Here is a 16,538-nt window from a genome sequence, read left to right as displayed (position 1 = left end):
TTTGCTCCATTTAACAGCAAATCTAAAACATGGCACCCAGTGTTGCCAGCAAAGTTTCCACCTTCTCACAATCCTAAACTTGACTGAGCAGTTTTTTTCCCTAAATTAACTCATGAAGGAAATTATTGACAAAAAAAGTAAAACACTCACATGACAGATATCACAATCATTTACCAATTAATAGTTAATGCCAATATCTTAGAAAATTCAGTTTTAAATAGTAGATTATCCAGAGACTTTATCATTTCTATTAAAACCCATTGCAATCAGATAAATGGTTAAAATTCTCTAAATTTCATACACATTACAAAATTATTAAAGAAAATTAAAGAACATTTAAATACAAAAAAGGCTCAGAAAATTACCTGATAAGTTTAAGTAAGAAAAATTATCCTTGGTTAACTATAATGATCTAACAAATGATGAATTAAATTTTCATCTTTAAGTCATGATTTAGATTTGTTATGTTATTCTGAAGCAAATACATTTATGCTACTGGAACTCTGGTATATAAAAAAGACAAAACAAGCTAAGATGAAAGTTGACAGGATTAATGATATAGACAGCAGAAATATAATTACTTTTAACTTGTACAAAGATTGTTTGGTCAGTCTCTTCCTGTCTTAGTAAATTTAACATCTAAGTTCAAACAGAACAGCAGTAAATACAGACAAAATATTGAATTTGATGTTCAAAGCATATTAGAATTATCCATAATGCACTTGTTGACTGAGCATACTTAAAATAAGTAAGAAGAAATGTTTGTGTGGCTGGCTTTAAATATGTATAGTTAGTTAAACTAGAATAACTCTACTAATTATTAAATCATTTTTGATATCACATCATATTTGCCTATTTTTCTTTGCTTACTCACCTTTATTATCATGGTAGCCAAAACTCCAGTTAAATAGTATTTTATATTTTCACATGCAGTAGCAGTCCAAAAATTATTACCACCAGCCGGTCTAGAAATTGAAAACAGACAAATTTAATATTTTGCAGTGGTAAATGTGCTCATTCCAAACTTGTGTCTTATTATATACTGTGCATGTATGTGTGTGAAATATATCTAATATACAGTGCATGTATTTGCATCTGTCTTATACAGTATTTGTGTGTATGCAGGTCTACAATTAAAAACAGACAAATTTAATATTTTGCAGTGGTAAATGTGCGCATTCCAATCTTGTGTTTTATTATATACTGTGCATGTATGTGTGTATATTATATCTACTGTCCAGTGCCTGTATCTGCATCTGTCTATATACAGTATCTGTGTGAATACATACATATATACACACACACACACAGACTGAAACACAAACACACACATATATATATATATATTGTCACGCACGCGCGAGTAGGAGGCCGCGGATTGATTCGACAGCACCTGGGAAACCACTCGCCGCCAGGGAATGGTGGGGTATTAACTTTCTCCCTCTGCTTCCTCATAGGCAAAAAGACCGTCCTGCACCATAGGCATGGATGACCGCAGTGCGATACTTCCGCCCTTCCTCCGCCATCTTGCCCTGACGTCATCCTTCCCATCCTCCCTTGCGGTCCTTCCCGACATTCCTCCACTTCCGGCTCCTCCCCAATAAAATGGCCGCGACGCCAGGAGTCGGTGTCGCGCATTATGAACTCTTTAGTTTATGATTTTGACCTGTTTATTTTTTCTGTACAATATACGGGGCCGGAAAACCCCAACCCTTGCTACTGTCTCTCTCGGTCCTTTACAAGTGGCGTAGTCGGCAGGATACAGAGATCCCGGAATGACGGAGGGACAGGACCTGAACACCGTGCTGCAGGGAATGAACGCCCAGCTCCAGGCCCTGCAGCAAGCGCAAGCCGCTACCAACCGGGAGCTGGAGGCCACGAAGGCCAGGTTAGTGGAAGCCCAACGGGCGAGACCAGACCCGCCAGGCAGCCGCCTCATCCTATGGTCCGATGGGGCCTTCGAGGACGTCGATGCCTACCTGGGCATGTTTGAGAGGACGGCCACCCGGAACGAGTGGCAGCGGTCCGAGTGGGCGTCCATCTTGGCGCCATACCTAAAGGGACCCGCGCTGCGGCCTATTATGACCTCCCTGAGGAGGAGGCCGCTAATTACGACCTCCTCAAGCCCGAAATATTGGCCCGCTACGGCATTAGCCCGGGCCAGCAGGCGTCGAATGGCGGAACTGGGTCTTTGACCCGAAAAGCCCGCTCGCGCCCAGGCGTTCGAGTTCTGGGGCAAGATGGGCCGCTGGCTACGGCCAGAGAGCCCGACGGGCGGAAAGTCGTCGAGCGGGTGGCCTGTGAAGGCCTGGTCAACGCAATGCCCAGTTCCCTCGCCCAGCAGGTCCGGGGGCACGCCTATCAAACATGTCGGGCCTCCTCGACGTCCTGGAGCGCCAGTTGGCGGTCCTCCGACTTGGGGTCAGAAAAGCCTGCTCGCGGGAACCGCAGGGACGGGCGGCCACCCCGAGCCCTCGACGCTGCAGAAGCGCCAGCCAGATCCAAAGAGAGGCCGGGTCCGCCGCGCTGTTTCAAGTGTGGCGAGACCGCCACCTGCTGCCAAACTGCCCCCATCACATGCCCGGAGCCTATGGACTGCAGCTGGACATCACGGAGAGGTATTGTACCCGCCGCATCCCTTGGCGAGTCCGAATCACGGGAGTGGTGTTGCTAAATGGGCACGCCGTGGTGGCTTTGTTTGATTCCGCAGCAACATTACCATTGTTGCTCGCCGCTTGTCTTACCGCAACAGTGGTTAAAGCAACATTTGTTGGTTACCTGTGTACATGGGGGACTAGGTCATATCGTTCCGCCACTGCTATCTTACCTGGAAGGGGAACCAATCCAAATGGCGGTCGCTGTGTTACCTGACCCCCTTCCCAGTGATTCTGGGACAAGACTGGTCTAAAAGAATCAGCGGTAAGCCATTAGCGCTCCCGGGCCTCGTTGGATCTTGTCATGAGGGGAAAAGGCACCCTCCCGCGCCTCCACGCCGTGCACAAGGGCAGGCCCTATGGGCGCTGGTGTCTCGGGGACCTTTCGTGGCTACGGACCTTGACCCGAAGATTCCGCCGAGAAGGGACTAGCCAGGAACTTCCCCGGCCCAGGCCCCAAGACCCTCGGCGCCTGGACCATCAATTTCGGTCCACGCCGCCTCCTTTAAGAGGGAGCAGTGGAATGATGACTCCCGCGCTTTGCCCGAACGCGATTGTTCTGCCTAACAGCTCGACAGCGGACGGATCCACACCGGGAACCCTTCTTTGTCCTTGAAATGATCTGTTGTACCGAGTGGCTACCCATGAGGGCGAGGTGCGGAAGTTGTTGCTAATTCAGCGCACCTTCCGGCGGGAGATATGCGAGTTGGCACATGCTCACCTCCTAGGCGCCCACCTCGGGGCCGAAAAACACTGGAGAGGATTAAGCTCCGCTTTTACTGGCCTGGGATCAATGAGGAGGTCCGGCGGTTCTGTCAATCCTGTCCGGAGTGCCAGACCCGCCAGATTCCTAGGAGGGACCGTGCTCCTCTAGTCCCTATTCCCTCGTGGACATCCCCTTTGAAAGGATAGGGGTCGATTTGGTGGGACCCTGGAGCCCTCAACCCGTGGCCACAAGTATATCCTAGTCATGGTGGACTATGCCACCCGGTACCCAGAGGCGGTTCCCCTGCGCCCGCTAATACTAAAAGCATCGCACGGAACTGGTTAACTTGTTTTCACGTGGGCATACCCAAGGAGGTCCTCACGGACCAGGGTACGCCCTTCACTTCGGATACGTTCAAGGAGGTGGCCAAATTACTGCAGATAAAGCACCTGAAAGCGTCAGTCTATCACCCGCAAACTGACGGGTTGGTGAGCGATTTAATCAGACGCTTATGGAGATGCTCCAAGGTAGTCAGCGGACGGCAGGAACTGGGACCAGCTCCTCCCGCCGTGCTTTTGCCTACCGGGAGGTACCCCAGGCCTCTACGGGCTTCTCCCCTTTGAATTACTATACGGGCGACAACCCGGGGAATCCTCGACATCCTAAAAGAAGGCTGGGAGGCCGAGGCTCTTCCCTCCTCTAATATTTTGGAGTACGTAGCGCAACTGCGCGACCGACTCACAAAGATCAGGCCCCTCCTAAAAGAGCACGTGACTCGTGCGCAAGCAGCGCAGGCCCGGTGTTACAACCGCAACTCCGCCCTCAGGGAGTTCCGCCCGGGACCGAAGTTATGGTGCTCGCCCCGACCTCCCACTTTCGAAGCTGCTCGCCACTGGCAAGGGCCTTACGAGGTTAAGGAGAGAAAGGACTGCCGACTATTTGGTAAAACAGCCCAACCGCCGACGACCGGTGAGAGGATCTATCATGTCAACCTGTTAAAGCCCTGGAGAGATAGAGAGGAGCTTCCCAGCTCCCGTAGGTCACTCTCCCTTTTCACAAGCACAACTGCCCTTAACCTCGGCGAAGAGCTGACCCCAAGCAGCGGCAGGAGTTAGCCCAAACACTCCGAGCCATCCCCGAGGTAGTGAGCGAGTCACCCGGCCGGACCGCGCTGATTGAGCACGCGATATAGTCACGGAGCCCGGGTAATCGTCCGGGAGAGGCCCTACCGACTCCGGAGGCAAAACGCAGAGGTCGAACTGGAGGTGAAACGTATGTTGGACATGGACATAATTGAAGAGAGCCATAGTCCCTGGTCCAGCCCTATTGTCCTCGTCTCCAAGCCAGACGGCTCCTGGAGGTTCTGTAATGACTTTAGACGGCTGAATCAGATCTCCAAGTTCGATGCCTACCCCATGCCCCGCATTGACGACCTCCTTGAGCGGCTGGGTACGGCTCGATATCTGACTACCCTTGACATGACAAAAGGGTATTGGCAAATTCCTTTAACGGCATCCGCAAAGGAGAAAACGGCCTTTAGCACCCCTAGCGGGCACTGGCAGTACAAGGTCCTCCCATTTGGGCTGCACGGGCCCGCGACCTTCCAACGCCTGGTAGATAGAGTGCTGAGCCCACCAGTCCTATAGCGCCGCTTACCTGGATGACGTTGTCATCTATTCCGCACCTGGGAGGAGCATCTACTGCAGGTCGCAGCTGTCCTCCGAACACTGGCTAAAGCCGCCTCCGCATAAACCCCGGAAGTGTTTTTGGATTAAAGGAGGCCAAATATTTAGGCTACCTCGTGGGACAAGGACAGGTGCGCCACAGAGCTCCAAAGTGAAAGACATCTTAGAATGGCCCGTCCGAGTACCAAGAAACAGGTGCAGGCTTTCTTGGGGCTTGCGGGTTACTACCGCCGGTTTGTTCCCGTTTCTCGAAGAGCAGCACCCTTGACTGACCTGACAAAAGGGCGCCCCTATACGTGGTGTGGACCGACAAAGCAGAACACGCGCTCAGTGACCTAAAGAAGGCCCTAACGCCGGCACCTGTGTTACGGACGCCCGATTTTGGGCTCCGCTTATTCTCCAGACCGACGCCGGACACAGGCCTGGGTGCCGTGCTGAGCCAAAGCGCCGATGGTGTCGAGCACCCTGTGATGTACCTTAGCCGAAACTGATGGACCGGGAGACCCGTGCGCTGCAGTGGAGAGGGAGGCCTTGGCCATTAAGTGGGCAGTGACCCACCTCCGGTACTACCTGCTGGGTCGCGAGTTCGCTCTGGTGACTGATCACGCTGCACTTCAGTGGATGTCCCTGCACAAAGAGTCGAATCCGCGGGTCACCAGGTGGTTCCTGGACTTACAGCCGTATAAGTTCACTGTCGCTTATCGGCGGGCACCCTTCAGGCCAATGCCGATGCCCTCTCTCGTATTCACGACCTCTCGGTTAGGTCCGCCCGACCTGACGGTCCTGGGCTAAGGGGGGGATCGTGTCACGCACGCGCGAGTAGGAGGCCGCGGATTGATTCGACAGCACCTGGGCAACCACTGCGCGCCAGGGAATGGTGGGGTATTAACTTTCTCCCTCTGCTTCCTCATAGGCAAAAAGACCGTCCTGCACCATAGGCATGGATGACCGCAGTGCGATACTTCCGCCCTTCCTCCGCCATCTTGCCCTGACGTCATCCTTCCCATCCTCCCTTGCGGTCCTTCCCGACATTCCTCCACTTCCGGCTCCTCCCCAATAAAATGGCCGCGACGCCAGGAGTCGGTGTCGCGCATTATGAACTCTTTAGTTTATGATTTTGACCTGTTTATTTTTTCTGTACAATATACGGGGCCGGAAAACCCCAACCCTTGCTACTGTCTCTCTCGGTCTTTTACAATATATATATATATATATACACATACAGTATATCTCTGAACTAACAAACAAACTTTCGAGCAGATAGGATTCATGCTCTCAGTGGAAAATCTCTGGGAGGTGGTGTATGTATATACATAAACAACAATTAGTGCACAAATGTTGAACTTGTCTTGAGCCACTGTTCTGAAGATAGTTTTTGACACTGAAATGCAGACCATTCTACCTGCCAAGTACAGGTAGACACTTACAGCTGTGTACAACAGCAGCACAAACACAAAGGCAGTGCTATACACACTATATCAATCGGTCAGTGCAATGCAAACTTGGACTGTGTTTATATAATTGCTGGAGACTTTAATCAAGCCGACCTAAAGACAGTTCTGCCACATTTTGATCAACAGGTTGACTTTGCAACCCGGGGAGTAAACACGTTGGACCGGGTTTACACAAACATCAAACAGGCTTTCAAGGCAACTCCTCACCTCCACCATGGAAACACGGACCATCTCTCTGTTATGCTAATTCCTGCATGCAGACCACTACTAACTAGAAGCAAACCATCTACAAAGCAGATACGAACCTGGCAAGAGGAAGCACCTTCAGCACTCCAGAACTGTTTTGAATGCACAGACTGGAATGTGTTTAGAGGCGCTGCCACGATTAACCACATCATCAACCTGGAGGAGTAGGCAGAGTCTGTGACAGGATTTATATCCAAGTGTGTGGAGGATGTGACAGTGATCAGGAACATCACCACACGTGCCAACCAGAAACCATGGTTTACCAGGGAGGTGCATGCCCTTCTGAGAGCATGTAATCTGGCCTTCAAATCTGGGGACAGACACACTCTCAGATCTGCTAGAGCTAACTTGAACTGAGGTGTGAGAGCAGCAAAATGTGCTTATGGGCATAAAATCCAGAGTCACTTCACTGACTCAAAAGATCCCAAGCGCCTATGGCAAGGCATCCAGCCTACTATGAACTATAAACCCTCCCCGCCACCCTGTGATAATTAACACAGACTTCCTCAACACACAACATATATTTTAGCCGGTTTGAGGAACACAACAGCAATAAAAGCCCCTCTCAGTATGGACGATAAAATACTCTTGTCTCGACCACAGTGATGTTCGGAGAGCCCTACGCATGGTCAACCCATGGAAAGCTGCAGGTCCCAACAACATACCAGGGTGTGTACTCAGAGACTGTGCTGACCAACTTACAGTTTTCACAGACATCTACAACATCTCCCTAAGTCAAGCCACTGTTCCTCAATGCTTCAACGCCACTGTTCCTCAATGCTTCAAAGCCACTACCATTATTCCACTGCTAAAGAGATCACCAACATCATCACTGAACGACTATCGCCCTATAGCACTCACACCCATCATGAAGTGCTTCAAAGGGGTGATCAAAAATCACATCACATACAGATTGTCTGCTACATTTGATCAACTTCAATTTGTATACCGCCGAAATCGCTCCACTGATGATGCCATAGCAACTGCACTCCATCTGACACAGGCTCATCTGGAAAATAAGAACAGTCATGCGAGGATGCTTTTTATTGACTTCAGCTCCGCCTTCAATACTGTCATCCCACAACACCTGGTAAAGAAACTGTACCCACTAGGCATCAGCACCCCTCTGTGTAGCTGGTTATTAGATTTCCTCACAGACAGACCCCAGACAGTACGTCTTAGAAAAAACACCTCTGAGACTACCATCATGAACACTGAGGTTCCCCAGAGCTGTGTTCTAAGCCCCTTATTGTTCACCTTATTGACTCACGACTGCTGTGCCAATTACAACTGGAATCACATCATAAAATTCGCAGACGCCACAACAGTAGTGGGTCTCATCAGTAATGACAATGACTCCGCCGCATACAAAGAGGAAGTCAATCAACTCATTGCCTGCAAGCGGGCCTAAAAGTATTGCTTCTTTTCTTAGGGCAAAGAATGATTATAACAAATAGTGATTTTACAGTTCCTTGGAAAAGGTTCATTAAGGATACCTATGTACTTTTCTCTGTTTATTTTTCCCTTTGCATTGCTACTGAAAAACAACCCACACCATGATGCTTTACCATTGTAATGATATTGGGCAGAAGAATGGTGCCTGGTCAGATATGATACTTTTGCAATGTCACAGTGTAATGCTAAAACATTTAAATTTTTTATTTCATCAAGCAACACTAAATATCCTCAATACCCCCAGAATAACGAAACGAAAATAAATAAAAAAAAAATTCTAAAATCTTATTAAAAATAAAAAACTCAAATATCCCATTTACACAAGTATTTACAGTATATCCTTCACTCAGTACTTCATTGCAGCGATTACAACCTGGAGTCTTCTTTGGTATGTTGCGACAAGCTTCGCACATCTGGATTTGGGGATTTTCTGCCAATCTACTCTGCAGACCTTCTCAAACTTTGTCAAGCTGGATTGAGACTATTGATGGACAGCTATCTTCGGGTCTCTCCATTTGATTGGGCTGAACTTGGGGCTCTTGCTGGGCCACTCGAACATTCAAAGAGATGACCCAAAGACAGTCCTGTGTTGTTTTTGCTTTGTATTTATAGTCATTGCTCTGACTGAAAATTAACCTTTGGACCAGAGCGAGGGGCAATCTATCAGAATTGAGGCCGAACAGTTCATGTTGCTTCTTGTTTTTCAGTGTCAGGGTACTTTAGGTGCTTTTTTGCAAATTACAACCAGGCTTTTATGCGTCTTTGACAGAGAAGAGACTTCAGTTTCACAACTCTGTCATAAAGCCTTGATTGATGGCACGTTGCAGTTGTCTTTCTGGGAGTTTCTCCCATCTCAACCCAAATTTCTCTGGAGCTCACCAGAGTGACCACCTGGTTCTTAGTCACTTTTCTTACCAAGGTCATTCGGCCTCGATTATTCAGATGGGGTAAGCAGCCAGCTCTAGTAAGTGTTGTAGTTGTTCCAGACTTACTGCATATATGACTTAAAGAGTCCATTGTGCCCCTGGGAATCTTCAATGCAGAATTTTTTTTGCAGCCCTCCCTAGATCTATGGTTCGACACCATTCTGTCCTAAAGTTCTACAGGCAATACAGTTGTGTGTGTATGTATTATCTTATTACACTCAATCTACTCATCAAAAGTTTCAAAACACCTCTTCTTATGAGGTACCTATCTCACAAGCTCATTACTTTCAGAAATATGTCTTCTGATTCTTTTGGGACTTCCATTTTGGCCAGATCTGTTGCTGTCAAGAGTTTCCTCAACTTTCTAGGTTCCTTATGATGTTGTAGTGAACTGTTCTCCCTGATACCTTGGCTTTCTTTGCAATTTCTGTAACACAAAAACCTACACTTTTAAAGGTTATAATGATCTGTTTTCCTTTTCTTAGAATTATAATAGCGATATATATTGCAATATTACCCAAATAATACTTTAGAGGATTTGGAAACACAGTTTGTTCCTGCATTGCTTTTATACAAACGAAGACATTGTCAAGTAATCACCAAAAGTTGGGTCACCTGACAGAATATTTTACATCAACCTTCAAGGCTTATTTAACTTCAACTGCTTCAGAAAAAAACTGAAAATGTATAAACCTGCTAGATGTTCCTTTAAAAAAGCCTTTTTGTATAACCTTGAAAATTACTTTATTTTTCATTTTTTGGTGACTTAAACTACTGAAAGTAATTCCAGATTAGCCAGAATTTAATTTCACTGGTTAAATGCAGAGCGAAAAAATGCAGGCAAACTATCACTACCAAAAAAATTTAAATAGGTACCACATTTGAGATGAGCTGCTATCATAAAACCAGCACTTGAAAGAACTTTCATGTTTATGTGATCAGCCACCACACAATTCTCTATGATTAGAAGATGAACTGCTACCACAAAAATGAAAATAATTAAATTCTACGTGACTGGGAGTCAAAAAGACACTGTGACTAGAAGAGTATATGTTACCACAAAAATCAAAACCTGGAAATTCTCTGGGAACGGAAGATTATCTTTCATAAGAGCTTTTATAACTCATAAAGTCAAGAATGCAAGCTGTGCTGTGACAGTGTGCCACCGCAATTTATGCTGACACTGTTAGTTAAGGTCAGATCAGGAGGGGAGGAGAGAGAGTGCGAACGTGATTGAGAGAATAAAACTGAAAAAAGCTAACTTTTACAAATACCATAAATTTACACCTGATCTGAGGTTGTTCATTTTCAAATAATATTGCATTAGTGCGATGATGTTTTCTGACTGGTACTATACAGGTCATAAAATGAATAATTCCAAATATCATACAGTATATGCCTATGTCTCTGTTTTTTTTGTCATTGCGGCTTTGACATAATGGACCATAAGGTGCACACTAATTCAGTGTGAGCAGGAACACTCAAAATAACTCAAGTGAAAATGAGATACCAACAAGGCATGTTACACCAGCATTTGTGTGTCAGCTTTTATCCCTTCAGATCAGAGAATTTCCAGTTCCATTGTCTCAAAAAACCACTCACATCTACAGTTATCCCGAGTTTCAAATTAATACTAATAGCGTGAGAGTTGAAATGGGGGGGAGGTGGAGGGTTATATCTTGATTGTGACTGAGAGAATAAAAGTGAAAAAAAAAAAGCTAACTTTTAATATAAGTTTACACTGGCTGTTACAGGTGCAAATCAAATGTAGGTTTTTATTCCATAATATTAACAATAAGAGCAGCTTACTACTCAATATGGTAAATTTGCAAAGCAGCCAGGATCGAAACCAGTGGGCCCTTGATTATAAGTCAGCAGTTCTTACTGCTGCTCCATGGAAGCTATTGTATTATACTTGTACCTTTTATGAAAGTGTTTATTTGATATTTAGACTTCACACATTATACAGTTCATGTCTACATTTTATCATTTATTACTAAAACATGAAAAATGTTTAACGATGTGTTTACATAGATTGTTGGAGACACGGAACACACATGAAATGCATGTGTTCCAAATAACGGTATATTATTTACCCTCTAAAACTCCAGCACTTTACTCCAAGATAATCAAGTCTTGAGGTGGGAGAACTTTTTGCCTTTTCTGTGGCGGTGGTGGGGGATGGGATTGTAGGCTGCTTGTGTTGATCAACACATTTACAATACAAAAGACACTGATGGAGAGGTGCAAAGGGATTTAAGGTGAGCCGGAATTACAAGTTTTTTCCATAGGCTTTGGTAATTCATCACTACTCCTGCTCTGAAAAAAAATTTTACTCTCTAATGCTTTCTTTCCTTTAACTTAAAAATACCAATTAAAACCAATACTACAAATAAAAATGTAAACATCTCATCTGTACTGTTGAATAAGTAAATTTCAAGACAATTCTGGATATTTTCATTTCAGCAATTTTTAAAAAATCTGTTTTAATGACATGCTTTTAAAAACTAGTTTGTCAAAGATTTCCTCTGTTGAGTTTGCACAATTTGCTATTGTAAGATTGATATTTGCATCACTTGCCAGCAAAAAATAAACTTACTAAAGAGGCAAACTGATTTAAAATTTGAAATGTCTACAACTACAAAACTACAAACAACTGCTACTACTATTTTATTTGTTCAAATCTGTCCCAAATTCAAGGCTTCCTGTGGGAAATCAAATTTGTCCATTCATTACTCAAGAACTCTGCATTGTTGTTGTTTTCTAAGTATATTACATGAGTGATCACACTTTGTTACTATCTAGCATGATCACAAATCCAGAATTTGAAAATTAATGGAATGTTAATAATAGTGAATTCATTTTAAGTGAGAAGCTGCTTTACATTTACTAATATTATCATCCAAATAAATTGTAACAACCAAGGTACAGCAGAGGAAGGATTAACATACAGAAACAAACAGCTGTTTAATAGTCCCTGAAGTGACCATTTACTGCCTCATTAAGAAAGCACACTGATCAAATCCTGCTATGATCCGTGTGAACGTCGCTCTTCACCTTCAAGGAGGATCGCAGTTCTCAACAGCCATCATACAACACCAGCTATCTTTTTCCTTGCCAGGTCCCACTTGCCAAAATTCTTTAAAGCAATTAACACACACAGTTTTCCCCTCTCTCTGCACAGTGTCAACTGCTTGTTCTCTCACTGATTGAGTTAGTACAATACAATATACTGTATGTTTTCACTACCCTTATCACATTAGGGGTTACAATCATAAATATTAGCTTGCCTTCAAACACCAAACAACCGACACAAGATTAATGATTATAGATCCATATTCAGAATGTTATGTATTGCCTGAATTGCTGTAACTGCATGACTCTGTGATGCATCATCATATTACTAGAGAGATGTGATTTGTGCTTTGAAGCATCAAATAGCTAAATAAAATTTATTATGGTATTAACAAATGCAGCAGTTCATTTCAGTGCCTGTTTACACAAATCTAATAGCCACATCATTTGAAACCTGTTTCAGTTTTTACTTGATGCAACTGTTGTTAGCCTGCCAGTGAAGCAGATTCCACCCACATTCTATAGTCCCTTGAAACTGAAAATGATATGCCGGCTAGAAAATAGATGAATGTGTCAACCAACATCCAGTAAGAGAATAAATGCAAAACCTCAGTTCATTTATAAGGACTATGTAGGAGTTGGTATTAAAATGACCGAGTGACTAATCTCAGAATCTACATTATAAACAATTACTTAACGGGATAAAAGTGGCAATAATGAAAGCATACATGCGTGTGTTTTTTTTTTTAAATGACAAGCATGATTCTGGCAAACACAGGCTGAAATAATTGTGTCTCAATAACAATTTCCTAGACTAGACTTGTGCTGTTTTTGCTGCTTTTATTTTTAAGATGTGTTAATGTGGTGCTGGCAGCCCTGTGAGCCATCTTCATGGGTAGTTTTACTCATGTTTTATCAGAAATTATTGTGCATTATACTATATATAATTCTGTAAACCATCCACTTGCATTCACTTATCAGTGCTGTACAAGGCTTCACTCTGTACTACTGAAATTGTAAGCAAGATAGTGCCGTTACATTTTCATCATTTTGATATCAAATTAGTACCAAATATCTGTTAATGTGACATCTCTAGTGGTGGGAATTATCAATGACCACACAACAAGACACTATTGCAATATCTGTATAACAGCATTGCACTTTTGAATGTTTTGAAATATTGGGTACTGTAATGTATGGACTGAAGTTAAGGTGTAAATTATATTCCTATAGGCCACAATGTGCCAATCCACTACAACACAACAAGAAAAAGCCCAATCCTATTTTTTTTTTACTAATTATTATTAATGTACAGTATCTTAGCAATTTATTCCTTAATGATCCAGTCAGTTAGAGAGGTTCTGTTTAATAGTGTGCTGCCATACTTGACCTTATATGACACTACCTGCAATTTGGCACATTTTCTATTAAACTTTTTTCCACTATTAACAAAAAGTATAGCAAAAAAAAAACACCTTTATTGGCTAACCATTGGCCTCTGGTCTCATCTATTGCTGGAGATGGACGTTTGACATAGCATTCTATCAGCCGCAGTACTGCAATTCACTTTTTTTTTTCAATTATTTGAGATAATCTGAAAGTACAGAGTGTATGTTGTCTAAAAAGTAAAAGCAACAGAAGGAATCAAAAGAAAAGGAAAAAGGCAATGAACAGCTAGTGTAGTCAAAGTGCTTTGTTAGCCTGTCACAAACATGAAGTGGAGGAGACTAACATGCTGTATGCTTCAAAGCCGGCCCTGATCAGCCAAGTGAGCTTCAGTCCTTTGCACTGTGCATCTGTAAACAGTTGAATATTTAACCCTGTCCTTAGTCAGACCCAAACCAAAATCAGATGGTAAAGCTTATCAAATTTATTATCAAAAACCATGAGTGGGCCCTGCAACATCTTTGTATGAAACTTTTGCTTTGACACTTATCCTGGTACCAAATGGCTATGAGACACCACCGAACCACAGTGCAGAAGATTATCCATAGTATGCTTCTGATCCAAAGACACTAATAGTCAGGCTAGAGATGAATATTTAAAAAAAAAAGAACTGAAAAATAATGAATGTAAGAATATATAAAGATATGAGCAATATGAAGTAAAGTTGTATAAAGTTCTGGAAAATATAGAAAAATTAAATAGACAGGAGAGTGAATGAGTATAGTACTTAACTAAATGATGTGAAACACATGTTGAACATTTGGAACAAATGACGTACACTGTCAAAAACATTAGAAACTGAATATACTACTTTTCAAAACATTCTTAAGACAAATCATTAAGAGAATAGTTGTGAATTTCAGATGAGAGAGACTGTAAATGTATTAAATATTCACTTTTAAGTAACTACATACAACAATTACTACAAAAACGTATTAAATGAAAGTTGATATTAAAGTGTTTACTAGTTTTCCTTACAGACCTTCAATATGTACACCCTATGTAAACCTACACTCATTAACATGGTACTCATTTTTTTATTCCAGCTGAGATGCCCTGTTTACGATGAGTAGATGCTTCATCTGTTAATTTTAATGGTTAATTTGAATATCCATAGCTGTATTTTAAAACGTTTTTAAGTCTTAAAAAATGTAATCCTCTTCCAGAAAACTGCTAAAAGCAAGACTTCCTGTTTATGGTAGTGTTCGTGTGCTTTGATGCAAAGACTTGAATATTTTGCAAATCCTGATAATTAAATCTCTCTATACATAAAGCGATAATGTGTCCAGCGTCCATAGCCTTTGCTGGATGTTCTTTGGTGTCCACAAGAGGGTGGGAATGTCCGATTAATGTTCACGTCATCCACAACAGAGCTGGAATGCGCAACGAAGAAAGGCAACAAGAAGCCTAAACAAAGAAAGGCCAACATATTTGGTGAACAGAGGTTTGTAAATGCACAACGCATTTGAAACAGACAGACTTACCATTGTACCATTAAACTCGTTTTTAACAAATGGGTGTTTTGATATGCTCGTTACTTTTAGGACAGTAAAATATTTGCCTCATATAGTTCTTTTACAGATATTCTTCAACAGAATAGTATTTAAAAATGATTATTTAGGGACGAAGGTACAAATTCAAGGTATTTTAAATACTAGATACAATGACAGATATTTAATTTATTACTTTATTGTGCTTTTTTATTTCTATTGATATTATATACTATACTTGGAGAAAATAAGAAAAATGGTAACAAAAATCATACTTGTCATTTAGACAGATAAAAAAAAATCTGTTCAGATTAAACATTAACAAGAAAGGGAAAACAATGTGAAGCTAATGAAAAAATATGGACAGAGAAGCTAAGACCATTGGAAACTGGAATATCCTTAAATAATATGTTTGAAGTGAAAAGCAGTTATTATGTAATATATAATTATTGCATATTTAAAAAATATTTTTAAATTAATACACTCAGTATCAAATAAAAATTATATTAGAAACAAAAGCTTGATTATTTCTGAAGTGTCTGACATGGATGACAATAAATTTCAAGTAATTCAAGCTAATCACATAGATTGCATGTGATTGATACTATTTTATTAAATAGTCACATGTTTGTGAATTAGCAATGTTAAAAGACAGTAAAAGCAACAAAAAGAAATTAAAAAAATAATTAAAATAAAAATATTTAAATATTCTTGATATACAAAAACATTACAAAAACCAACAATTTAAATTGAAATAAATTACAGAATATAAGCAAAATGAGGCTTATCTTGTGGCATAACTTCCCAAAGTAGATACAGAAAGTCTTTGACTTTTTCCATGACAACCCACAAGTCTGAAAGTGTATCTACTTAAATGAACCTTCAGTTTTCTCTAAAAACTTTAAAAAAGGATGAGGAGATTACCATTAGGACACTGGAGTAGTCCCTGATGAAAATGGGAGCACTGGTTATGTTTCAGAGTGATGTGTGAAAAATAAACATAAATAAGTCATTCTAAATATTAAAGGCCATTTGCAGCATCAGTAATGACTCTATTATAAAATTTAATAGTATGTAGAATAGTATGTAGAATCAAAAATGATTACTTTCTATCAAAAACATTAACTTTTTTGGGTGATTACATGTAACAGTCAATCAGCACAACTTTGTCACAAAGCAATAATTTTGTTTACCTTATGCCACTTATTGAGCATTCCAGTACCATACCTTCAGAGATATATTCCTCTTTTAACTTTCGTACCATACTAATATCTGATACTGTTTTATAGCCAAAATCAATACATAGTACCTAAAACAAAGAAGAAAAATCAGTTGTTCATTCATATGTATAAATGAAGTGACAATTCTATGATATTCAATACAATACAACCCAATTCAGCA

The 16,538-nt window shown here is 41.9% G+C and overlaps 1 protein-coding gene across 1 annotated transcript in view; it reads right to left on the bottom strand.

The window, feature by feature from the left end:
* rnf17 (ring finger protein 17) overlaps positions 1–16,538 on the bottom strand; it is a 315,372-nt gene that overhangs the window by 102,518 nt on the left and 196,316 nt on the right. The window contains exons 19-20 of the mRNA XM_039746236.1: positions 16,331–16,446; positions 875–965 (exon numbers count right to left, since the gene is read on the bottom strand). Coding sequence (XP_039602170.1) covers positions 875–965; positions 16,331–16,446 — 207 coding nt within the window. The remainder of the gene's footprint in view (positions 1–874; positions 966–16,330; positions 16,447–16,538) is intronic.

The sequence above is a fragment of the Polypterus senegalus genome, chromosome 2 (assembly GCF_016835505.1).
Source record: "Polypterus senegalus isolate Bchr_013 chromosome 2, ASM1683550v1, whole genome shotgun sequence".
NCBI lineage: Eukaryota > Metazoa > Chordata > Cladistia > Polypteriformes > Polypteridae > Polypterus > Polypterus senegalus.
The sequence above is the reverse complement of the archived record's forward strand: the minus strand, read 5'-3'. Positions and strand labels throughout refer to the sequence as shown.